The 26,765-nt window shown below is 37.3% G+C and overlaps 3 protein-coding genes and 1 long non-coding RNA gene across 5 annotated transcripts; 3 read left to right on the forward strand and 1 right to left on the reverse strand.

Annotated features, from left to right (window-relative positions):
- Positions 1–2,815: 2,815 nt before the first annotated feature.
- Positions 2,816–5,647, forward strand: LOC125212824 (cation/H(+) antiporter 24-like). The gene is made up of 3 exons (XM_048113090.2): positions 2,816–3,164; positions 3,266–4,270; positions 4,348–5,647. Exons 1-3 carry the CDS (start codon positions 2,970–2,972, stop codon positions 5,521–5,523), a joined length of 2,376 nt encoding a protein of 791 aa, XP_047969047.1. The 5' UTR covers positions 2,816–2,969; the 3' UTR covers positions 5,524–5,647.
- A 636-nt stretch (positions 5,648–6,283) lies between these two features.
- Positions 6,284–9,211, forward strand: LOC125211601 (cation/H(+) antiporter 24-like). 2 transcript variants are annotated; one of them, XM_048111468.2, is made up of 3 exons: positions 6,284–6,624; positions 6,757–7,761; positions 7,836–9,211. In XM_048111468.2, the coding sequence occupies exons 1-3, from the start codon at positions 6,430–6,432 to the stop codon at positions 9,024–9,026; spliced, it is 2,391 nt and encodes a 796-aa protein (XP_047967425.1). In that variant the 5' UTR covers positions 6,284–6,429; the 3' UTR covers positions 9,027–9,211. The 2 variants fall into 2 exon arrangements, with proteins under 2 accessions (XP_047967425.1, XP_047967427.1); XM_048111470.2 differs by having other exon boundaries at positions 6,494–6,628.
- Positions 9,212–11,043: 1,832 nt separating this feature from the next.
- On the reverse strand, positions 11,044–16,143 carry LOC148930590 (uncharacterized). The gene is made up of 4 exons (XM_089066541.1): positions 16,068–16,143; positions 14,242–14,272; positions 11,758–11,789; positions 11,044–11,705 (listed from the first exon to the last, which is right to left on the reverse strand). Exons 1-4 carry the CDS (start codon positions 16,141–16,143, stop codon positions 11,044–11,046), a joined length of 801 nt encoding a protein of 266 aa, XP_088922667.1.
- An 8,764-nt stretch (positions 16,144–24,907) lies between these two features.
- LOC148930591 (uncharacterized) lies at positions 24,908–26,117 on the forward strand. Its single transcript, XR_016136505.1, has 3 exons — positions 24,908–25,044; positions 25,410–25,474; positions 25,940–26,117. It is a non-coding gene; the product is annotated as an uncharacterized LOC148930591 (long non-coding RNA).
- Positions 26,118–26,765: the final 648 nt, after the last annotated feature.

Below are 26,765 nucleotides of genomic sequence, written 5' to 3' on the forward strand. Positions count from 1 at the left end.
TACGCACAAAATTTTTACGAACGAAGAATGAAAATAACCAAAATCCTACTACCAATGGGTCATAGTCCAGTTGGCAGTGAACTGGTGATCTTAAGGTCACGGGTTCAAATTCAGCCACACGCTAAGAGACTTTCGGCCTTAATCTCCTAACCAAATCGAGTAAGATTAGTTGGATTCTGCCCAAGGCGGGTTCGGTACACCCGTGGTCGAACAAAAAATACAACCAAAATCCAAAGAATAGGGAGGGTGCAGCTGCTGCACTTTGGCCCATATACAATAAGAGCATCTACAATAGCCAATGTTTTAAAAACCGGATCGGCCGGTGAATCGGTGAGGCTACTGGTTCACGGTTCAACCGGTCCGACCGGTTTAATCACTGGTCGAATCGTTTTACCTTGCAAATATAAAAGTAAATATACTCTTACAAAATATATTAAATTTAGTGAGTAATATATTACAATTAATATTACTCCCTCTGTCCCGGCTATGATGGCACATTGCTTAGCCGGCACGGGGTTTTAGGAGTTATTGGTTAAAGTGTTTAATTGGAGAGAGAAAAGGTGAGTGTAAGCATTAAAGTGAGAGATAAAGAAAGATGAACATTTTAATAAGAGTGAGAAAAGTGGTTGAGTGTATTAATTGGAGAGAGAAAATTTCCAAAAAGAAAATGTGTCATCTTAGTTGTGACAAACTAAAAAGGAAAACGTGTCATCTTAAGTGGGACGGAGGGAGTAACATATAACAAAAACATATAGTATTAAACATTTTAAGTAAATTAAATATTAAGAGTATTTAAAGTAAGTGAATGGTAAAATTTAAATATTTATTAAATATATAAATTTTTAATTAATATAGCCAAAAAAATTACATATTTTACATATAATAAATAGATAAAATTCATATTATCTCAAAACATTTATTTGGTGAAATAATATTATAGACAATATATAAAACTAAACATCAATTTTTAGTTAATTTGGATAAATACATACTATAATAGTATTATTAGTTAATACATGAAATTAAACTTGAATTATTAGTAAGTTTGGAGTAATATTTAGTAAATATGGAGTAATAAACTATATTAATAATATATATATTATATCAATAAAAATAAAATTTAGTGGCTTATAATAAAATTTAAACATATCACAACTAAAAATTATTTTAAAGTATAAAACTAAACACAAATTATTAATTTGTGTGGAAAAAAAGCCATAGAGTTAATATATAACAATAATTAATGTTCACAATATTTCATTCAAGACCATGTGGTGGAGTGGTAGAGGTGTTGGTTTCTTACCTAGAGGTCTAGGGTTCAATCCCCTCTAGTCTCATATTTTAAACAAGGTTTTAAACATAAAAACCGGTTTCTGGTTCAATCGGTCCGACTGGCCGGTTCCAGCGGTTCAAGGCGGCTTAACATACTAGCCCTTTTAGGGGCCAAACCAGACCGGACCAGCTGCCGGTTCGCGGTCCGACCAATCGAACCGGCCGGTCCGGTCCGGATTTTAAAACACTGGCAATAGCGGACTTCTAGACGGACGTTCGACCGCGGCAAGCGGCTCGTCCGTCAGTAACATCCACTATTGCGAAGGACATCCTAGGACGGATGACAAAGGCACATTTCACGATGTCAATAACAGCAAATGACGAACGGAGATAGTTCCATACTCAAAGAGTTGGGGTGGTAAAAGCCCATGGGTCTTTATACCCTGATGTTGGGGTCAGTCACCTCGATACCATCTAACTTCATTATTAAATATGACAAATCTATGTAACTTTGTTGATTTATTCAAAGTTTTGCATTAATTACGAAAAGATTACTTCTTTATAGAATTGTTTATATAAGAAACCAAGCCCATATAAATAAAATATGATAAACCATTTATTTAACATGAGGATGGATAGTCAAAACTTACTAATGCATAAAAGGGGAAGAAGCCCACAGCACTGGGCCCGCTCAGCCCAACTATACTTGAATAAAACTTCCAAAAGCCACAACTTAGTTATTTAGTTGCAAAAAATCGTCTTACCAATATGTTTTATTCTTAAAAAAGAAAAGAAAAGTGAATAACTAAATTAAATTACTTGAGTAGAGTTCAAATTGAAATTATAGTAAAGTTTAAACAATCACATTTTACAGCTCTTACATTTTATTATACTGCAAGAATTAGAATGGGAACACAATAATACAAATTAAATAATCAACTATTGTCTACCAATTTTAATTTTATTTATTCTATATCTGATTAATATTTGCCTTTTTTTGTCACTATCCCAACATATCACTTAATTTTACTTGGAGCTCTAATAGACTACAAGAGTTATCATGCTAATCTTATTGCTCATGAATTATCATGTTTCCTACTAGTAATAAACTGATAACTAAATATTACTCCTAGTAGTACTAATTATTTTGCTCAATAGTTAATAATTTGGCAAAAAATACGATCAACCTTGCAACCTTAGTCAATGTTAAAGTATATACTAGTACATCTTAAAGAATTTATATAAACTATTTTCCTGAACATGTAATTTCAATCTCAGTCAAGATTAAAGTAGACATATCTCAAATTCAAAAAAGCTATGCAATTTCTATATATTTTAAGCTATTAGATTGAGTATATAGCCAAATGGAGGCATAAAAGTCAATATACATTTTAACTTTAATTTAGAGGAATGTTTTTTAACTACAAATTTCATAGCAATATTTTTATGTGTCATTCTATTTTACTTCTTAGCTAACTTCTACTATAATAATTTGGCATTATATAATTGGCAAGAAAAGATTTCAGTTACTATATTTATTTCTGCTAATAGGAAACAAGAACAAACACAGAAAGCTGAAGTTACGCTTAACCGTTAAATCAGTTTCTTCGTCGTCCGTCAACGCATGGAAGTAAAACAAGATCCCCTCTCTACTGTAATTCAATGGAAGAATTCTAGAAAAACCAGAAACCTTCAAAATGTCAGCAGCGACTCCTTACATATGTCGGCAGAGACCAACCGAAAATCTATTAGGCGTTTTCTTTGGCCAAAATCCATTGAAATCCTCTTTCGCCCTATTTATGCTGGAGCTATCGCTTATCGTTATCATTTCTCACGTCGTCCGCCTCCTCCTCAAGCCATTTGGGCAGCCTAGAATCATCCCGGAGATAATTGTGAGTGAATTCTAGCATCTTGATTTGTCTGTTAATTTTGGTCTCCATGTGTTTGTGGAAATGTTTGTATGAACCAAAGACCTAATTTTTTTTATGTGTAGGGCGGAATTATAATGGGGCCATCCGGGTTATGCCGGAATGAGAAGTTTCGAACGTATATGTTCCCTGATAATGCGTTTTATGTGATCCAGAATATGGGAGTTATGGGGTTCATGCTTTATCTCTTCGTAGCTGGTGTGAAAATGGACATATCTGTAGTAAAAAAAACGGAAAAAAAGCAGTGGTACATTGCCCTATTTGGGGTGATGGTGCCACTTTGTTTTGGCATAGCTGTTGCATATTATTGGAGGAAGTCTATGGCTCCAGAGATTGTGCAAGCTTCTTCGATTTGGGGGGTGACCTCGTCTCTGGCAATGACGGCCTTTCCCGTTCTTTACCCGATCATGAAGGAGCTCAACTTACTCAGCTCTGAAATGGGGAGGGTTGCCCTATCCATTGCAGTGATTAGTGATGTGATAGGCATGAACGGTGTAGTTATATTCGAGGCCACCAAGCAAGGAGAAAGGCGGCCTATGGCTGCTTTATGGTACCTTGTCTCGTTGGTTGTGGTTCTAGCATCTCTATTTTGTGGTCTGAGACGGTTCCTGCAGTGGATTATCCGGACAACCCCTGCAGGGAAGCCAGTGGATCAGGCTTATGTGGTTGCCTTATTGTTGGGTGTTTTTGTCATTGGTTTTGTTGCTGACGCGTTGGGGCTTGCTATTGCCAACGGGCCGTTGTGGCTTGGCTTGGCCGTGCCAGATGGTCCTCCGTTAGGAACCATTCTGGTGGAGAAAAGTGAGACCATATTGGCCAACGTTTTCATGCCATTTTCGTACATGTATGTAGGCTTGTTAACGGATCTGTCATCCATGAGCGGCCACTGGAATTACCTGCGGCCGCTGCTTTATGTGGTCTTGACTGGATACGTCATGAAAATGATTTCCACCTTCGTTATTGCCCGTTTGTTAGACATGACCACCAGAGATAGCCTCACCGTGAGCCTTATAATGAGCTTGAGGGGTGAAGTGGAGTTTTTGTTGTTCATCCATTGGATGGATTTTAAGGTACCTTCCCGTCTTAATAGTATATTGCTCTCTCTCTCTCTCTCGTGATGCGTATGATCTTTTTGTGGCATCTGCAGATGGTGAAAATACCAGAGTTCTCAATGCTGGTAATGTTGACAATATCAGTGACTACTTTAGTTGCGCCGTTGATCAGGATACTACATGATCCTACGAGGCCATATATGTTGAACACGAGACGCACAATACAACACACTGCTCTTGACAATGAGCTTCGTATTATAACATGTATTGAAGATGAACAGAGTCTGTATGGAGTGATGGAATTACTCGATCTCTTTAATCCATCGGCTAGCAATCCTATTGCTGTCCATGCTTTACGCCTAATTGAACTTGTTGGTCGTGCCAACCCAGTGTTCATTGACCACGAATGGGAAGAAGAGAAAAATGGACCCGAAGGATCCAGATACAGTTCGATACATAATGCTCTGAAGATTTTTGGTGAGGCTAGAGGTGACTACGTAAAGATATTTTCTTACACAGCGATCGCCCCTAAGAGATGCATGCATCAAGACGTCTGTGAGCTAGCTCTTTCTAAGCAAACTTGTTTGATCATTATACCGATTCCCCAGGTGATAATGGATCACATGAAAGGGTCGCCGACTAAGAAAGCAGCCTCTCAATCCCTAAGTGCTATCGTGCTGAATCAGGCCCCTTGCTCTGTCGGAGTTCTAGTGAGCAAGAAGGAGTACACAAATGTAGTTCCTGGTGTTACGAGTAGCTCAATGCATCACTATATCCTTCTATTCTTGGGCGGAGCGGATTCTAGAGAGGCGCTTTCTTATGCAGACCGTGTTGCTAGATGTCCGGATACATCACTCACTGTTGTCAGGTTTCTTGCGTTTGAAAATGAGGGAGACATCGCTATGGAGAAGAAGCTTGATGATCAATTGGTGACGTCTTTTTGGGTGAAAAACGAAGCTAAAGAGCATGTAACCTATCGGGAGGCTGTAGTGAAGAACGGGGAGGAAACTATGGCTGTAATCAATGCAATGAACGATAAAAGCTATGATCTTTGGATCGTGGGTCGAGACCACTTAAATCCTATTCTCCTTCAAGGACTATCGAGTTGGGCCGAGATCAGTGAGCTAGGAGTCGTAGGAGAGTACATTGCCTCCTCGGATTTTTGCAGTAACGGTTCGGTTTTGGTGGTGCAACAACAAATGTTAATGGGCCAGAGAAAGAATTCAGAAAGTCTGTTTGGAAGATTCTTGTTGGATGATAATTGGAAGTAGCTAGTCCATATATAACCCTTAATTGCAGTGTTATTTTAGTCTTAGGAAATCAATGTTTAGACACAAATATAAGTAATAAATATGTGATTTTTGCTCTACTTGATTAAGTGAAGCTGTAAATAGATATCAGTGTTCTCCAATAGTTCACTAAGTTACTTAAATTTTACTACTCTATTATGTTTGCAACAAATTTTGGTAGTCCTTTTTTTGGGGATCCATTGTTCATGCTCAGTGGCGAATGGTTTTGACGTCTTCTTATTTCTCGAAAAGAATTATATAGAGATCGGGAATCATGTTCTTTTTAGCTGATTCTAAGGGATAATTAAGGCGAGGGGGTTCCCCCGAAATCCTAGGTTGTTCGTGTTGGCCACGAAGCGCGTGTTGTTTGTCTCGAATGATGTAATAGGCACATGGAATTGTGTATGAGGAGGAGGTGACAATGAGACTTGAACGGAGTATAATTTTTTCAAACAAATACTATATGGATTTGCGAGCAACAATATGTGTTCGCTGAATCCTCCAGGATTATTGCAACAATACTAATAATTCACATCCAAATAACATATAGTACCATAATTGCATGTAAATTGAGCTTTGTAAAATTAATAATATAAATAATGCTCACGTAAGTTTGTAACACAACATTTCTCATTTATTTAGATAAGATAAGATAAGATAAGATAAGATAGGATGATGAGAAATTAAATGATTAAGTTTATAATTGTGAATAAAATACTTTGTAGTATTAATCAATAAAATGGGAAACAAAAAAGTAGACACACAAAACTGAAGTTACGCTAAACCGTTAAATCAGTTTCTTGCAACATCAATTCATGGCAGCAAAACAAGATCCTCTCTGTACTGCAAATCAATGGAGGAATTCTGAGAAAGCGAGAAACCTTCAAAATGCCGGCGAATCATTCTTATATATGTCGGACGAGATACAGCGAAAATCTATTCGGCGTTTTCTATGGCCAAAATCCGTTAAAAGCCTCTTTTCCCCTAATTATGGTGGAGCTAACGTTTCTCATCATTGTCTCTCGCGTCGTCCGCCTCCTCCTGAAGCCATTCGGGCAGCCAAAGATCATCTCGGAGATCATTGTGAGTGAGTTCCTTTCGATTGTGTTAATTTTGGTTGCACACTAGGTGTTTGTGGAAATGTTTGTATGAAACATAACCTAATTATTTTACTATATGCTAATTTGTTCTTTTTCTTCTTTGATTGATGTGTAGGGCGGAATTATACTTGGTCCATCTGTGTTATGCCGTAATGAAAAGTTTCGAATGTATATGTTCCCTGATAATGGGTATTATGTGATTAAGAATATGGGAATAGTAGGATTCATGTTTTATCTCTTTATATCTGGTGTGAAAATGGACATATTTGCAGTGCGTAAAGCGGATAAAAAGCATTGGTACATTGCCCTATTTGGGGTGATGGTGCCACTTTGTTGTGGCGTAGCTGTTGCATTTTATTGGAGGAAGTCTCTGACTCCCGAGCTGGTGAAAGCTTCTGCGGTTATGGGGATAACCTCATCTTTGGCTATGACAGCCTTTCCCGTTCTGTATCCGATCATGAAGGAGCTCAACTTACTCAGCTCTGAAATTGGGAGGGTAGCGCTATCCATTGCAGTGATCGGTGATGTGATAGGAATGAATGGTGTAGTTATATTCGAGGCCTCCAAGCAAGGTGAAAACCAGCCTATAGCTGCTTTATGGTACATCATCTCGTTGGCTGTGGTTCAAGCGTCTATATTTGGCGGTGTGAGACAGTTCATGATATGGATTATTAGGACAACCCCTGTAGGGAAGCCGGTGGATCAGGTTTATGTGGTTGGCATATTGCTGGGTGTTTTTGTTGTTGCTTTTGTTGCTGACGCGCTGGGGCTTGCTATTGCCAATGGGCCGTTGTGGCTTGGCTTGGCCGTGCCTGATGGCCCCCCGTTAGGAGCCATTCTAGTGGAGAAAAGCGAAACCATATTGACCAACATTTTCATGCCATTTTCTTACATGTATGTAGGCATGGTAACAGATCTTTCGTCCATGAGCGGCAATTGGGATTATCTGCGGCCGCTGCTTTATGTGGTCTTGACTGGATACATCATGAAAATGGTGTCCACTCTTGCCATTGCCCGTTTCTTGGACTTGACCATTAGAGATAGCCTCACTCTGAGCCTGATAATGAGTTTGAGGGGTGAAGTCGAGTTTTTATTGTTTATCCATTGGATGGATTTCAAGGTATCCTTATATCTGTAATACTCGTTGTCACTTCTCTCCCTCTTTCTCTCATGATCTTTTTGTGGCATTTGCAGATTCTGCAAGTCCCAGAATTCACAATGCTGGTCCTGTTGACAGTAGCTGTGACTGTTATAGCTGCACCCTTGATCAGGATACTCCATGATCCCGCGAGGCCATATATGCTGAACACGAGGCGCACAATACAACACACTTTGCCTAACACTGAACTCCATCTTGTAACGTGCATCGATGAGGAAGAGAATCTGTATGGAGTGATGAATTTACTAGAGCTTCTTAATCCAACTGCTAGCACCCCTATTGCTGTCCATACTTTACGCCTAATTGAGCTCGTTGGTCGTGCCAACCCAGTGTTCATCGACCACGAAAGTGAAGAGGAAAATGGAGCAGAAGGATGCAGATTCAGTTCAATTCATAATGCTCTAAAGATTTATGGAGAAGCTAAAGGTGACTACATAACAATGCATTCTTATACAGCAATCAGTCCTAAGAGAAGCATGCATCAAGACGTCTGTGAGCTAGCTCTTACTAAGCATGCGAGTTTGATCATTATACCGGTTCCCCGTGTAATAATTGATCACACGATAGGAACGCCGGTAAGGAAGTCAACCTCTCAATCACTGAGTTTTAACGTGTTGAAACACGCGCCTTGCTCGGTAGGAGTTCTAGTGAGCAAGAAGGAGTACCCAAATCGTGTTTCTGGTGTTTTGAGAAGCTCAATGCATCACTTTATCCTTCTATTCTTGGGGGGAGCAGATTGTAGAGAGGCGCTTTCTTATGCAGACCGTGCTGCTGCTAGATGTCCGGATATATCCCTCACTGTCGTTAGATTTCTCTCGCACGAAGATGAGGGAGACATCGAAGTGGAGAAGAAGCTTGATGATCAATTGGTGACGTCGTTTTGGGTTAAATACGAAGCAAATGAGCATGTCGTCTATCGAGAGGCAGTGGTGAAAAACGGGGAGGAAACTATGGCTGTTATTCATGCAATGAATGACGTGTGCTATGATCTTTGGATCGTGGGGAGAAACCATGTAAATCCTGTTCTCATTCATGGACTATCGAATTGGACTGAAATCGGTGAGTTGGGAGTTATTGGAGAGTACATTGCCTCCTCGGATTTTAGCAGTAACGCTTCAGTTTTGGTGGTGCAACAGCAAATATTAAGAGGCCAAAGAAAGAATTCAGGTAGTCTAGTTGGACGATTCTTGTTAAATCAAAATTGGAAGAAGTTAGTGCATATGTAGCCCTTAATTGCAGTGTTAATTAGGCCTTAGGAAATTACTTACACTAATTTAAGTAGTGAATATGTGAAACTTTTTGATCTACTTGGTTAAGGGATGCTGTAAATAGATGTCATTTTCTTCATGTAATACCAATTCCAACTTGTGGCAAGAAAAGTTCACTAAGTTACTGCACATTGTTTGGAATATGTTTGGTTGTTCCTTTTTTTGCAGTGACTCGACTTAGTAGAAACCTCGAGATGATATGTAAATGAAACAACGAAGGTAAGCATGTCAATTTCTCCCTGTCTTCACATACTAACTTAGCAATTTCTTGAGTTGGTTATGTCAACAGAGTAGATGTAGCAGAATGGATGTGAGTGCAAGAAACTCGAAGATTTAGGTGGAGGAGCATCGACAGACTGCTTCTACCCCGCCCCATTTTCGACCAAGAATAACGTGGCCAAATCCCATCTGAGATGAGAGTTAATGGAGTAAACAGAAACTACATAGATGTGGTAAGTTGCAGAGACTATGAGCTGCATTTTTTGCAGCAAAACGAATCACGGTCACGTTGATAGTGTTGCAGAGAGGTGGGTCGACAGAGTTATATCTTGAATATCTCTGCCGGGGTTGAAATGTAGGGGATGGTCCTCGGTTAAGACAGTGGTATATGTACATTTGAGCCTACTTGAGCTTCTACGGCTTAGTCTAGCGTTGTGGTTGATAATGATCCCGACTCATGTTGGTCTGTGTGGTCGAATGGTTGGAAAATATGAAAGTGAAAATGCCATGTTGATTTTGGTAATAGGGTTGTCAGAGCGGGGTGCTTTGGGGCAGAACGAATGAGACGTTCATTACGCTCAGTGGCGGATCCATCGTTCGTGCTTAGTGGTGAACGTTATTCTTCGAAAACAAATAGCTGTAGATTCGGGTATTATAGTGTTTGCGTTCGATCATTTAAACAACACTATAATTTCGACTCTTATTGACCGGTAATAATTTCGATTAAATTGCACACAATAATAAATAGGATTAAGTCCTAAATATCTCCATATGTATGTCAAAAGATCATGAGAGCATCCCCAGTGGGGACAGACTTCCCATAGCCTTCCCGACGGACTTCCCAAAAACACCTCCTGTCGCGTCATAAGGACTTCACATAGCCTTCCCAGCACTGCCACGTCATAAGGACTTCCCACTGCATAGTGGCGGACATCCCATAGCCTTCCCGCGCGGACTTCCCGCAATTAAAAAAATTCACAACTTCACCAAAATAAACAATTTACGGAATTAAACAATGTACGGTATTAAAATTTCGGCACGAATACGGAATTAAACAAAGTGCAAAATAATTTCATTAGATAAAAAAAAAACAACAATAAAAAAAAAACTAATCAAATTACACTCATGAACATATCAACGATGACCCCGACGCAACCATAGCTCTTCAATTAAATCGTTCTGGAGTCGAATATGAGCTTGTCGTTGGCGCATGTCGGCAAACGCACGCACCTGGTCGGCCCCTTCATGGGGTACCCCCATGCGTCCATTTGGTGTGGCCATACCGTGGCTTGGACCGACGCCATCATCATCGCCACTGGCCCACTCAGTTAGTGCTGCACCTTCATCTTCGACAATCATGTTGTGCATGATAATACATGCGTACATGACATCAGCGATGCAGTCCATATGCCACAACCGCGATGGACCCTTCACTATCACCCATCGACTCTAGAGCACACCAAATGCCGCTCCACATCCTTGCGCGCTGCCTCCTGACGATTCGCAAAGTATTTCTTTCTATCTTCTGTTGCGCATCTGATCGTCTTCACGAAGACGGGCCACATAGGATAAACCTCATCCGCCAAATAGTAGCACATGTTGTGCTGGTTGCCGTTGGCGACGAAACTGACAGCCGGATACACCAAGTTCTTGGTCGTTGAAAAGAGGGGACGACTGTAGGACATTGATGTCGTTGTTCGAACCGGCTACTCCAAAGTATGCATGCCAAATCCACAGCCAGTAGTCAGCTACCGCCTCAAAGGACAATCGTGGGATGCTTGCTCTTGAAACCGGTTGTGTACAACCCTTTCCAGGCAGAGGGGCAGTTCTTCCATTCCCAATGCATACAGACTATGCTGCCCAACATTCCCGAAAACCTGTGCTGAGCCCTGTGCATAGTCATCAGATCCTGGCAGTCTTGGAGGGTAGGCTTCCGAAGATAGGTATCCCCGAATATCTCCCTAACGCCTTGATAAAAAAAGTCCAGACATTCGCGGGCAGTCGACTTGCCGATGTGGAGGTACTCGTCGAACATGTCAGCCGTACCTCCGTATGCCAACTTCCTGATTGCTGCCGTGCACTTCTGAATGGGCGTGTGGCCGGGTTTACCAACCGCATCCTCTCTCATCCTGAAATATTCGTATCGACGCTCTAAAGCGCCAATAATACGAAGAAACAATGGACGACTCATCCTAAAACGCCGGTGGAATAAGTTTCCCCCAAACCGCGGCTCTGGAGCAAAGTAGTCCGCGTACAACTGATGGTGTGCAGCGATGCGGTCCCGGGGTATTTGAGTTCGACGATGGATGGGTCGAGGTACCGCCGGCTGTCGCTGCTGCTGCATGGCCGCTTGTAACGCCCGATTTATCTTCCTAGACGTAACGGCACACAGCTCATCCCTAACGATCTGGGGCACCGCTACCACCCGCACCACTACCACTGCCACTGCCACTGCCACTTCCACTTCCACTTCCACTTCCACTTCCACTGCCACTTGCCATTGTAATAATAAAGAAACGTAGAGAGAGAGGAACTTGTTAACACAAATGGTGCGAATGAAATGAAGTTCAACGAACCGTATATATAGATTTTGAGAAAAAAAAATTTAAAATTATATCGGACGTCCGTCCACATGCCACAGCGGCGGACGTCCCGTAGCCTTCGCGACGGACGTCGCGCAATAACCGCGGAACTCCCGTGTCTGCACGGGACGTCCGTCCGCCTGCCTTCCTCACCCAATGGCGAACTCCGCCACGGACGTTGGGCATGCCGGTCCGACGCCCGACGGACGTCCAACGCTGCTGATGCTCTAAGTATAATTATTTGACTAAAACCATATCAATTATAGAAAACTAACAAATATACATTAAACTTTAACAAAAATCATCGATAGGGTCTTGTTAGGTTGTGATTTTTGAACCCAATTGAGAATTGAGATGCAATCTCAGCTACTCATTTAGAATATTTATGAAATGTCAACAGCATGTAGTTTATGTCCACTAGGGGGTATTATCGTCAATAGCCTGCACATCAAATGTCAATAGTCTGTACATCAAATGTCAATAGTCTGCACATCAAATATCAACAACTTTATTCAATAAATACTTTTTTTTTATTTTAATTTTAGTTTTTTTTTATTTTTTTATTTTTTATTTTTTATTTTTTTTTATTTTTTTATTTTTTATTTTTACTTTTTTTTTTAAAAAAATTAATTTTTTAATTTTTTTTTGTCAACTACATATACAATTCATGTCAACTACACATCAAATGTCAACAACTTTATTCAATAAATATTTTTTGACATAAATTGTACATGTAGTTAACATTATATTGTGTAGTTGACATGAATTGTATATGTAGTTGACATGGATTGTACACATAGTTGACATTATATGTGTGTAGTTGACATGAATTGTGTATGTAGTTGACATGGATTGTATACATAGTTGACATTATATGTGTGTAGTTGACATGAATTGTATATGTAGTTGATATTATATGTATGTAGTTGACATGGATTGTACACATAGGGTGTATTCGGTTGGCAAGACTAAATCTCATGATTAAATATGTATCATGTTTGGTTCATAAGATTGACCCCGTCAACTTAATCCTAGATGGATAGTCTCATGATAATTAGTTATAGCCACCCCCCTCCAACTAGAATAATCTCACAACTTAATCCTAGATGGATAGTTCATGATTATTAGTCATGGCAACAGAACGCCACCATAGTTGACATGAATTGTATATGTAGTTGACATTATATGTGTGTAGTTGACATGAATTGTATATGTAGTTGACATTATATGTGTGTAGTTGACATGAATTGTATATGTAGTTGAAAATTAAAAAAAAAAATTAAAAAAAATTTAAAAATTTAAAAATAAATAAAAAAAATTAAAAATTAAAAAATAAATATTTATTGAATAAAATGTACCTTGATATTACCATTCTGCCCTTTCATAATTAATTAATCTAAAAATATTTTCTATGTGGCAAAATATGGATCACTCATTTCTCATTTAGCATAAAAATGAGTGACTAATATTGCACTTCATTTCTCATCTAGCATAAAAAATCTCAATTGATTACAGCCCTATTATCGATATCTATATACGTAACTAAATCTGTACTACTACATATATATGCCAATTGATATGGGCCGATAACATTTATAATGTGGAGAGAGTACGTTATAACCCTAATTTTCAATAACAAAAAATATAAAGTAATTAAGTTAAATTAAATGCCACTAATTATCAAAATTAAATGCACTTCACCTAGACAAGAGTTTTAGAATTGGTGTTACTCCACATTCTCACCCATCCATCCATCCTCTCCTCTTCTCTCCTTTAAATTTTATTCGATGTTACTGTATATTTTAGTTGTTAATTATACCAATGATATGGTTATTCATTATCATTGGATGATCAGTGATCGATCGACATTGCAAACAAACAAGGGCATGTTTTGATTTGACTCTTTGGCTAAAGAGAATTTGCTCAATTAGGTTTTATGCTCTGTCACTTGGATTTTCAATTGAGGCTACTTTAGCACTATTTTTATACTCCCTTCGTCCCTGAAAATTTATCACCTATTTCTTTTTCGTCCGTCTCTAAAAATTTATCATCTTTCACTTTTGCCATTTTTGGTAGTAGACCTCATATTCCACTAACTCATTCTCACTCACATTTTTTATAAAACTAATATATAAAAGTAGGACCCACATGCCACTAACTTTTTCAACTCACTTTCTATTTCATTCTTAAAACTCGTGCCGGATCAAATGGTGACAAATTATGGGGTACGGAGGGAGTACTATTTTCGTTTATCTGAGCTGGATTGTTGAATTCGTCTTTATAGCATTATTTGATTTAGGGTACACGTATCTCAGTTTTCATGCTTTTTGAAGTATAAACTGCATTCTAGAAGCATGTGTTTGTGTTTTTATTTTGTAAGTGAAATAGTTGGGGGATGATCCCCTATTGTGCATAATACGCAAGCTTTTATAAACAAAACGCAGCCTTCTCTTTCTCTATTCTTTCTATATTTTCATTCTTTGTTTAATATATATAAAATGCTGAAAGAAAATCTGAGAGTTCTTGCTCTCTCTTCTTTCTATATATTCATTCTTTGTTATAAAATACTGAAAGATGTAAAATCTGAGAGTATTAATTACAGGTATTGAGCTCAAAATATGCAGTCGTTGTATGTCTGATGATTTGAAGAGTTAGTAACATTTAAAATTTTAATTTATTTCTTTCATTGTTAATTATATATTTAATGATTTGAATAGTTATCATTTTTAAATATCACTCCTCCATATATCAAGAATGATAATTATAATCAATATTGTTAAATTTAACAATATGTTTTAGTATATTATTGTAGGGGCATGTTAGGGTGCCACCACCCCTTAAAATAACACCATACCACCATTCCTAGCCAATCATTTGTACACGTGGACGAATAATAAGCTGACACGTGGCAAAAAAAAAAAAAAAAACGCCAAAAAAGACGGGCAGCAATATGCTGGCCTTTAAACAGCAATTTTTCTTGAACAGCAATATCCAACACGTTAGACAGCAATCTATAAATTGCTGTCTAACGTGTTGGATATTGCTGTGTAACGTTTATAATATTGCTGTATAAGCGTTGTCACGTTGTCATTTTAAGAGGGGTTGTCATTTTAACACAAACCTATTATTGTAATATACAAAGAATGAATGAAAATACTAAAAAGTAGTGAAAGAAAAAGATCGTATCATTAAACAAAGAAATATAGAAAGAAAAGAGAGAAAGGGATGACTGCTTTTTGTTTATAAAAGCTCGCGTATTAGTGCACCACATCTTGTGCTGTGTTTCTAAGTACATTACGGGATCCATCCCTGAAATAGTTTAGATTATGTGAAATTCTCTTTGTGATTTCCGGTATGATATTGTGCTATATATTTAATTTCAAGGGATGTCAATTATACATTTGAAAGAATCTTATTCCAAGGGAAAGAGTCGAGCTAAGTCATTGGGATGATCATGGAAATGCTTAGCTCCACTAAGTACGAACATTTTAGAAATGTGAGATGTCTTTGTGAAATGCTTAGCTAAGTACGAACATTTTAGAAATGTGGGCTAGTCTTTGTGAAAATTGATAAGCCACAATATGCACTTGGATTGGTTGCTAGTTTTCACAAGCATCACGCGCTTGGATTGGATTGGTTGCTAGTTTTCACAAGTGTGGCATGAACCAAAGAAACATGTTTCTATCAATAACCACTTTACTTTCTAAATTTGAAGTATATGTGTTAAACCATGAACATATTATATCTTATGTAATATTGACAACATTAATTATACTAGTGGTACTACATGATCGATTATAAAAACACAAACACATCATATTTTATGATATTTGACAATGGTGTATGAAATACTAATACAGAACACCAATACAACACTACAATACTTTTAAGAACACATTTACACTCTACGCACACTTTGTTAGACTCTCTTCCACATTACACACGCACACTCCACTTAATTTGTGTTTACTACTCACTTAGCTACAAGACTAAATGCCTATATATATTCATACTAAGTCGGCTGTAAATAATCTAGAGAATTCCTCTAATCTCTAGCCTATTCTCTAATTTAATAGTATACCTATTACACAATATTTTAATATAGCATCTAAATAGTAAATTGGTAGCTTCTCGGTAGTTCCAGATCCTTCTCTAAAGTCATTGGAGATATAACTTCATTGTGATTGCGCCGTCTCACATTGACGGTAACTCTCATTGACGGCAACTCTCGAAAACCTTTGTCCGGCTGTCCCAGCAATTTCCTTGAGATGCATGACCTGAAATTATAAGCTGGCTGACTGGAAACATAAACTCTCATGTTATTATAAGCCAGTATATTTTAAAGAATCTTATAAAGTGAAAAAGTCGAGCAAAGTTATTCAGATGATCAGAGAAATGCTTAAATCCACGGCGGCTCCACTAAGTACAAACATTTTAGAAAGTGCAGTGAACTATCTTTGCGAAATTGATTAACCACGTCACGCACTCCGATTGGTTGCTAGTTTTCACAAGCGGGGTCTGGAACCAACTTTCTTTGCCTATGACCTTATAATGAAAGCCCTTGACAAAGTTGATTTTGCCTCCTAGGCTCAAAATCTAGTGAGTGCATTCTTTATGAACATATTACATATTATGTTATTTTACTTTTAAGTCCTCACTCCGACCAGGTCTTCAAACGGTGCCGCCGCAGACTCCCTCATCCAGGCCTACGCCACAATTGGTCAAGCTTTCGGCAAGGACTTTGCGGCCGCCATGTTAGAATGGGGGCATCGGCCTTCTAACGGGGCTGAAAGGCGAGATGCGAATATGCGAAATAATTGCGTAAAATTGTACTGAATCTAGTTGTCTATACAATTAAAATTATTGTCTAAGTGTATTTCCAACAAAAAAAAAAAATTGATTGTCAAGTGTGTAGTTATCAAATGAGTTGGTTTGTTGCACGTACCATCTTATGCATAATGTATCCAAAATTTTAATCGAATCGGACCAATTTTATTATTAAGACGACCATTGGTGTTTAAATGTTTTGGCAAGCTATATTATACTACTTCATCTGTCCACCAAAATCTAACACGTTTTGCTATTTCAGGGTGGATCAATTTCAAGCTATCCGCCAACGAATTCTTTTTTCATTTTTGATAAATTGATCAACTCATTAAATTAGTATTTGATTATAAAATTAATATGTTAAAGGTAAGAGACATATATAATTTTATTAACTTTTCATCATTTTCTTTTACAAATTAAAAACTACTAGTAAGTTAAAATTAAAATGTGTGTTTAAATAAATGAGGGTTTGTTGAATTCTTGTATTCTCAAAGCTAAATCCTAATTTATCATGGCCGCCGGTTAGTATGGCTTCCTCCACCGCGCAGCGTTGTGTTCGATCTATCAATTTCTTTTCACGGCGGGGTATTGGACCCGGAACTCAATTCTTTGACAGGTTCAATTTTTTTGTTATTTTTTCAAAGAAATAGGAAATTGATGTAGTACTATATTCTAACTTGTTTGTATTTATTTAAATTGTGAATTTTGGTTAGAGAGGCAGTGGATCATAACAGAATCATCAGTCTCAAGGAGAGCATTGTGGACATGGAGTTGGATAATAAGCTAATCTTCCCCCCTTATAATCAACCTTCTAGTAGTAATTGCTTTAGCTTTCTCAATCATAAACTCAATTCTTCACTATTTACTATAATAGCATTTAGATTGTTCACTCTTTGTTTTTGTATTATTGCCAAACTCATCATTTACTCATTTTCGAAAAAAGTTTCCATTTTTTTTTATTGCAAGTTATCCTCCATGCCAATATATACGAATCATCATTTTTGAAAAAAAATTCTATTTTTTTTTAGTAAAAGGTCAATTTTGGTCCTAATCATATGACCAAAATACTAATTTGGTCTAAAATATTTACTTTTGAAAAACAGGTAGTCCTTTTTTATGGTTCCGTCAAAAAACTTACGGTCAACGCTAATTGCACAGTGGCATGACCGTTAATTTTTTGACGGAACCGTAAAAGAAGGACCAATGCCACAAATGATTTCATTTGTTTTGTTATGGACATGTTTTTCAAAAAGTAAATATTTTGGACCAAATTAGTGTTTTGGTCATATGTTTATGACCATGATTGACTTTTATGCAGGATTCTATCCTCCATGCCAAAATATATATAAATTGTAACATCCCGAAATTTCGAACCCTAATTTTAGAGCCGTAAAATTTTTATTGATGACGGGAGACGTGAATTAATTGATGAATGAATTTATTGCATGAGTTCTTATGACCAAGTTGTGTCTAGGGTTGAGGTTGGGTTGAAAAGTCAAACTCGATGAGTATATGACGTGGCTTGTGAATATTTGAATTAAAGGTGAAATTATGCGGTGAATTATTTGTTTAAGGATGAGTAAGATTTTTAGGATATTTCCATAAATACTATAACCACATTTTTATTTTGAAATTTTCGAACCCCTTCACATTTATTGGAGAAAAATCCTATTTTTCCGGATTTAATTTATTTCTTGGATATTTATTCAAATTAAATCCAAAACCTAATTATTCTCTATTTATCTATGAGAAAATCGACACCCCCACTTACTCCATGTGATTTTCGAAAATCACATATTTTTGGGAAGGAAGAATTATTTTATTTGTTTAATTGATCCCTTATTGATTTCCTTCCATACCTAAAATTAAATACTCTAGCAAATCTTACCATACCTCAAGAAGATCTTGCCATATCTTATTTTAGTTAATATTTAAAATCCATTCCTTATGGGAGAACCCAATTACACGCCTATTTCAAATTTTAGGTGGGAGATTTATTATTTTATTTTGCTCCGTGATATTTTATTCTACTCTGAAAAATATACCAAACAAAATCTTGGCTAAATAAAAGCCTAGGATTTTCGAAAAATCCCTAGCCTTGAAACCTTAATTCACGCCATTTTTATTCTTCCTCTCTACTTCACAATATTTGTTTTATTTAATTGTGTAGAATCAAATCTTCCCAAATATTCTATTTAATTACCTAAAGATTTTATTGAACCCTATAAATAAGAGCAAAACCTAACCCTAGCCTCAAAAAAATCGCCCCCACCCCTAAACCACACGCCACTCCCTCTCTTCTCTCTCTCTCAATTTTCTTCTATAATTCTTCATCTTTTGAGAAGAGTTAGAGTTTGAGCCTCAAGATTTTTGAAGAATCAAGTCTCTACTTTGTTTCTACCGTTCGTTTTGACAAGAAAAGGTACCTACATATTCATCTCTCTTCATCTAACCGATTAATCGGTATTCTTGAACCCCCCATGCATCTAGACTGAGTGAAAGTGGGTTAAATGGTATATGGAAAATATGTGTGCGTGTATGTATGTGTGTGCGTGTGTGTGTGTGTGTGTGTGTGACACGTGAACGACCCTCATGTGTGACATAAGTGTTGGGACTACCGCAGCGGAAGACACGGAAACCAAACAGGTCCTAGAACGGATCTATTTAGGTGATTATGCATTCGACTCCAATTTCATGCAACAAACATAGATCTATAGATATAACATCAAATAAACACATAATCATGCATATTTGATGTAGATTCGATTGTTACCTCATAATCCATCATTGGATTGACGTTGCTAGCTGCACCACCCGGAGATCCTTGGTTTATCGACCACGAATCTTCCGTACTATTCCCTTGTCCTTGATTCTCCATCCGTGTGGGCGGATCTTAGATTATCAATTAAATAACTTTGAATGGATCTAGGGAAACCCAATACAAACACCAAATTGTCTAGACCTAATCCTATGAATTAGGATAGATCAAGAACAATAATCAAAACCCTAATTCTCCCACGTGCTAGGCACGAAAATCAAGACAAGTGAGAGAGAAGAGGGAGGCGCCGACTTTGCCTCCTAGGGTTAGGGTTTGAGGTGCCTTGGATTGTGTGCTAGGGTTTCCATTTCATTCATTATTTATAGTGGACCTTATTGGGCTAGTAAGGGGATCCATGGAATGACTTAAGTGTTGGGCTCACCCATTAGATAATTAACTAATTAAATCAAATGACCCATGATTTAATATATTATCAATGGAATATTATTTTGTTCCACTAAAAAATAATATTGCACTCCCACTTAAATCACCAAATTACAAATAACTTGGGCTCATTTTATTTTATAATATTTCCCGCGTTTAAGATTATCTTGATCCGTCAATTTAATTCTTTTGTCTGCTATGTGACTAGAATTAAATTAATTCTCCAAAGAGTTTTTCTAGTTTGAAACTTTATTTATTATTCGTGGAATAAATTCCAACTGCGCAGATTTCTGAATAATAAATTCCTCTTTCAAACACCTCATTGGGGATCACCCTTTTAGGGATTTAATCATACCACACTGGGCACGCGAATTCTATGAAATAATATTCCAATATCTTCATGTTATTCAATTACTACCACCCAAGATATCATGAACTTGAGTTACGTACAAACTCTCACATATTGATAAGTCAAAGTGACGTTTGATTGAATAAACAATATTGATATTAATACCATAGACTAGAAAATACTAAACTTTCTGAAATATATTCTTTCAGTAGATAGCAATAAACAATACATTTCAGATTAGATCCTTTCAGTGCTTTACCACACCGGTGTTACTTATCTCTTCTTAGGTAAGAGAGAATTATCACAAACACCGCAACCGTACCAATAGGTTGAAGGTGCTGGCAGCGGAAGCGTGCGTGAATAAATCAATCACATAATAATCAGATCTATTTAGCAGATTATTTAGACAAAAGCTATTCGCGTAATTATCACATGTATCATGCTCATAACTTGAATCAATCATGCTTTAAGAATATTGAAACCTAAAACATGCTTTTCTACGGAGCAGAAAAATACCTAATTAATTCTCCAAAGAATTGAAGATGGCTAGCTTCTTCTCCACGTGATGCTTTGAGTACTAAACCACAAATCTTCTCTCTGGTTCCCGAACTGTATCCCAATATCAGTGTGGGCTGATCTTACTAGAATACTAGGACTTAAATAAAGAAGACAGAAGAAATCATTTTCGGAATATGAGAGGAATTCGAAAATCTCCTCAGCTGGAGAAGGGATTTTCGAAAATTACAATGATGAGAAATTGTTGTTTTCTGTCTCCTTTATTCTCCTATTTATATTAAGTTCCTTTTGGGCCCAGACAGGGATCTATGGAAGGTTTTGGATATGGGCTCATCCAATTTACTTTTTACTAATTAAATTGAACCCACAATTTAATATAAGTTATAATTGGAATATTACGAGCAGCCACTACAGAAGTAATATTGAACTCTCCCCATCCAAATCCGAAATTACAAGTAATCCGGGTTTCCGTTTAACTTTCATTTCCCGTGCTTAAGATTAAAATGTCCATTAATTAATTAATGTCTGCTATTGACTTAATTAATTAACTTCTTATTAATTCCAAGAGTGGACTTAGCATGAAACGCTTATTTATTATTCATAGAGTAATCACACTCCAACTAGCTAGGTTCCGAATAATAAAACCTCGTTTCGCGCTCCTCTTGAGGACATTATCAAGCGAGACTCAGCCCGCGCACGATTCAATATAGTAGCAATCCTAGCACCGCTAGATATCGATCACCACTGCCCAATATATCAGGATAATTGGGTTACGAAAAACCCGCACCATTTGATAAGTCAAAGCAGTGCATAATCAATACCGTATGCTCAATGCTAACCTACATTGATTAAGAAATAAATATTTATCAAGACCTCGCCTTTCAGTAGATAGCCTAAGGCAAGACTTGCTGTTAGATCCGCAGTGCTATACCACACCAATGTCATCTTATTTCAGTAAGGCTTAGAAATATGCGGACTGACATGGCAACCTTTCTCGATGGGTAGTCAAATTCCATCTAGGTTGTGAAATTCATCTTTTTCTTTGTTTAGAACTGACCGTGTTACCTTAAAGTGGACGACGCCCACAACCGGTCTACTAAAACAAAGACTTAGACTTTGTTAAGTTAACTTATACATTTAAACATGCATTAACATCCATTAAATGTAAAACATAACAACATTATGACAAAAATAATATGTTTTATTTATTGAAAAATAAAATAAGAGTTTTACAGTATTCAATCACTCGAAACGTGATTTCTAGTATACAAACTCTAACATAGGTAGCCAAAGTCTATCTAGGTTGTGAATACGTTTTTCTTCTTACTAGATCTGGCCAAGTCCCCTACTGGAAAACTCATGAGGAGATTCATCGAATTTCCCTACTTGACCTTCTTAGTAAAAAGCCTTAGACTTGTTTATTATATTTCAATAATAAACCATTATATTATACTATTATTTATTCTCATAAATAGGTAAACAAGTGGACAAAGGCATGTACGCTCGAAGCATCTTTTAGTATACAAACCCCAACAATAAGTTGATGATAGATCTAGGATTGTTGAGTGAATAAACTTATATGATGAACATGCCTTGGTTTTGAATGATAAATGTAAACCGGATCGGTGGGAAAAAGGGGAAGCGTTGAGACATGCATGATTTAGGAGTTGATGTTGAAACTGATTCGTGATAAGTGCCTATGTGATTAAAAGGTGAAACCTCGGTTGCGAAGCCGGATAACGAAAGAGAGAAACGTACTTGAAATCTAAGCAGTCGAGGTGGGCTTTATTCTTAAACTCTTTTATGTTGCAAATTTATAAATGTGGAGAGATAAGGGTGGTTTAAACTGTTATGCCATGCCTGTGAGTATTTGTGATGATGTTGTGCGCATGATGCCCAATTTGAGAGTTCGCTCCATTAGGCTATAGGGCTATGGATATGTATAAACGAATTCGGGTCTGAGTAGGGCCGCAAACCCTATCAGGCTAGTGTACACGGTGGGATCGGGAGCCGTCTTGCTAGTCTCCGGTCTCGTGGGCGAAAAGTGTGGCCACACTTTCGTCGCACCATGGTAATGTTGTGATTGTGGAAATTGATGAGGAATTGGGGAGTTTGTTTGACTGGCCAGTCTATGAAAATATTTTTGTGATACTCGATGATCTTTATTTTGATAATTGTAAAACTCGAGTTCACTATGGTAAGGGTGACATAACTATTAAAATATTTTGGCAACGAGTTCACTGGGTATTTCAAAATACTCAGCCCTGCATGTGTTTTCCTTATGTGCAGGTTGAACGGCGACGAGCGGTGGCGGGTGTTGAGCACATTAATAAAATAAGATGGATATTTTGAACTTCGAGTTTAGTTGTGTCTTCATACATAGCTTCACTTTCTCTTGGTTGCTTCCGCTGAATTTTTGAAACTTATTAGTATTATTTGGCTATTTTGAACTTGTTCCCTTTGGTTTAGAAGATTGAGACATGTTGTGGTTTTGTTGAATTTATGTTGAACCCTTGATTTTTTTTATCATAGTTTATGGTGTCTATTCTTCATTGATTTTCTAGGTTAAACCGTTGACTTATTGCTTTGAGTTCGTTTAATACCCTGGGTCAAATCTCTTTAAATGAAGCCCTAGCCTATGTTTTTTTTATTGCTTTTAAGTCCATTTTGGTAGCCGTCGCCGTATTTAATATACCCTAGAAACCCAGGCTGTTACATGAATCATCATCATTTTTGAAAAAAGTGTCCATTTTTTGATTGTAGGTTACTCTCTTCCATGTCATTCTCCTCCTCCCTGCGACTGCTATTACTGTAGCATACATCCTCCCTTGGTCGAAGAGAAAAAATTTACTACGTCATGGTCTTCACGCCTACAACTTTTGAAACCAAAGCCTAAGCTTAAGCTAGACGACGTTCTCCTGAGTTATCATGATGTACATGATCGTGAGTTTTTTACTTCATATTCCCTTGTAAAGGATGGCAACCTCTCGCCCCAATATTACGTATATCCTCCATCTTTTCTAGCCAAACAAGGCTATCTCTTCACTGGGGCTACTTGTAATGGTGTGCTTCATTTTCACAATAAAGACTTGGGTAGTCATGTTCTTTGGAACCCATTAACGGGTGAGTATAAGATCCTTCCTAAGCCCTTTGTCGATGAACTCCCTCCTTCTGTTTGTTTTGGATTTACAATGTGGTCTGACCATGAATCTCAAGATTGCAAACTGATGTATTGTAACATCCCGGATTTTAGAACCCTAATTTTAGAGCCCTAGAATTAATTGTTAATGACGTGGAGTCGTGAATGCATTTATTTCATGAGATGATATGGTCGATTTGAGTCTAGGGTTTGTGTTGAAAGTTTGAAAAGTCAAACTATTTGATTTAATGATGTGGCATGTGATATATTAAGTTATGAGATTATGTGGCAAATTATTTGTTTAAGGGTGAGTGAGAATATTAGAGAAAATTTCTATAAATACTTGTCACCCTAATTCTTGTGATTTTCGAACCCTAGACCCCCTTTGAAGAGAAATTCTATTTCTTCCGGAATTAATTTAATCCTTGGGATATTTATCCAAATTAAAATCCAAGAGCCAATTATTTCCTTATTTTGAAGATGGAAAAAATCGAGCCTCTTGTTTAATAGTGATTTTCGAAAATCACTATGTTGGGAGAATACTTTGCTTATTTTATTTATTCCTTACTTGATCTCCTTCCATACCTAGAATTTAATTATTCTACCAAATCTTTTCATACCTCAAGAGATTTTGCCTTACCTTATTCTAGGCAATATTTGAAAATCCATGCCTTATTTAATTAGGCATAGGGACGCCTATTACTACTCCAAGTTGGGAAAATCCTTATTTTTATTTTGCTCCGTGATATTTTATTCTATTCCGTAAAATATATTCAAGACAAAATCTTGGCTAAATAAATAGCCTAATTTTCGAAAACTATGGGATTTTGCCCTAGGATCTATTTTTGTTAATTCTTCTTCCCTACTTCACAATATTTATTTATTTAATTGGGGAGAATGAGATCTTACCAAATATTCTATTCTAATTACCTAAAGATCTTGTTGAACTCTATAAATAAGAACCAAAACCCCTAACCCTAGCCCCCATATTTTCGGCCCCCACCATCCCCTCACTCTCTCAAATTTTCTTCTTCTACTCTCCAATATTTTGATATCTTTTGGAGAAGAATTGAAGTTTAATCCAAGAACTTTGAAGAATCAAGGCTAATACTTGTTTTCTACCGATCGTTTTTCTCTAAAAGGTATTTTGTTTAAGAGTTATACTTGTTCTTCTTCTACTTTTTCTTTTTCTTCTTCTAACCGATTAATCGGTCTTCTTGAACCCTCATGCATCTTGGTTGAGTGAAAGAGGGATAAAAAGGGATGTGGGAACATGTATGTGTGTGTGTGCCGTGTGTGTGTGGCGTGTGTATGTGTGTGCTGTGTGTGTGTGTTGTTGTGTTGTGTAGTGTGTGTTTGATGACTAAATAATCGTGTGTGATAAACATGATCGTGATTAATTAGTAATGATAAGATAAATCGTTGGGAAGAGGGAAAGGTAATAAGACATGCATGAGTAAGAGTAGTATTGAACCTAATTTGTGATATGTGCCTATGTGATTAAAAGGTGAAACTTTGGTTGCGAAGCCGGATAACGGAAAAGCGAAACTACTTGAAAACTAAGCAGTCGAGGTGGGCTTTACTATAAAAACTCTCTTTTATTTTATCAAAATGTTGTTTGGTGTTATAAGGGTGGTTTAACTGTTATGCCATGCCTATGTTTGTTTTTAATGTGATACTTGATATGCTTATACGAATTCGGGTCTGAATATGGGCCGCAAGCCCTACCGGGCTGTGTACACGATGGGATCGGGAGCCGTCCTTGCTAGTCGGCCGGTCTCGTGGGCGAAAAGTGTGGCCACACTTTCGTCGCACCATGGAATGATTGTGATTGTTATTTTGATGAGGAAAACGGGGAGTTATTTTGACTGGCCAGTCTATGAAAATATATTTTGTGATACTCGTAATATTTCTCTTATAACTGCTTAAAACTCGAGTTCACTTGGTAAGGGTGGCATAACTTATAAAATGTTTTGGCAACGAGCTCACTGAGTATTTCAAAATACTCAGCCCTGCATGTGTTTTCCTTATGTGCAGGTTGAATGATGACGAGCGGTGGCGGGTGTTGAGCAGATTAATTAATTAATATGGATATGTTGAACTTCAAGCGTAGTTGTGTCTTCATACATAGCTATACTTTCTCTTGGTCGCTTTCCGCTGAATTTTGATACACTTTAGAACTTCTTTTGGGAATATTTGCATCTTGCTTTCGGTTGAGGCCTTAGCATTTTTCTTGTGACGTTGTCTTGGATATTATATCGTACTCTTAGGTTTTTGATCATCATTTATGATATCTATCTTCCTTTAAACTTATAGGCTAAGTTGTTGCATTAAATACTCTGATAATTCTTCCCATTCTTTTGGTCAGTACTCTTTAAATGAAACTCTAACCTATGTTTACTTCTTTTGAATCGGTTTTGGGTAGCAGCCGCCGCATTTATTGTACCCTAGGAGGGCGGGCTGTTACATGTATCTTGTAGACGTCGTTTCTATAAGTGAACAAGGCGACTTAGATATGTTTTATCATTTCGTATTGTATTCACTCAAAACTAATTCATAGAGGTTAATACCATTCACCGACCTTGATTTGATTGAAGTGTTTGACGGATATGGTTGCGTATCCTGGATTTTTTACTACGTAGCATATAGAAAAGAGAGTGGCGAATGTATCCTTTCGTTTGACATTTCTACTGAAACTTTTTCCACTCTGCCCACACCGACCGATTATAGCTACTGGACTCATTATGATTTTCTAGAGTATAAAGGATACTTGTGCATTCTTGAGAATGAAGGTGACAGAGTTCGTATACCTCAACTTTGGGTTTTGGGCGATGACGGGTCCTGGATGACCGAGTCTGTTTTC

This window comes from Salvia hispanica, chromosome 3 (genome assembly GCF_029641045.1).
Source record: "Salvia hispanica isolate PSC_SH4W2 chromosome 3, Shi_PSC_v1, whole genome shotgun sequence".
NCBI lineage: Eukaryota > Viridiplantae > Streptophyta > Magnoliopsida > Lamiales > Lamiaceae > Salvia > Salvia hispanica.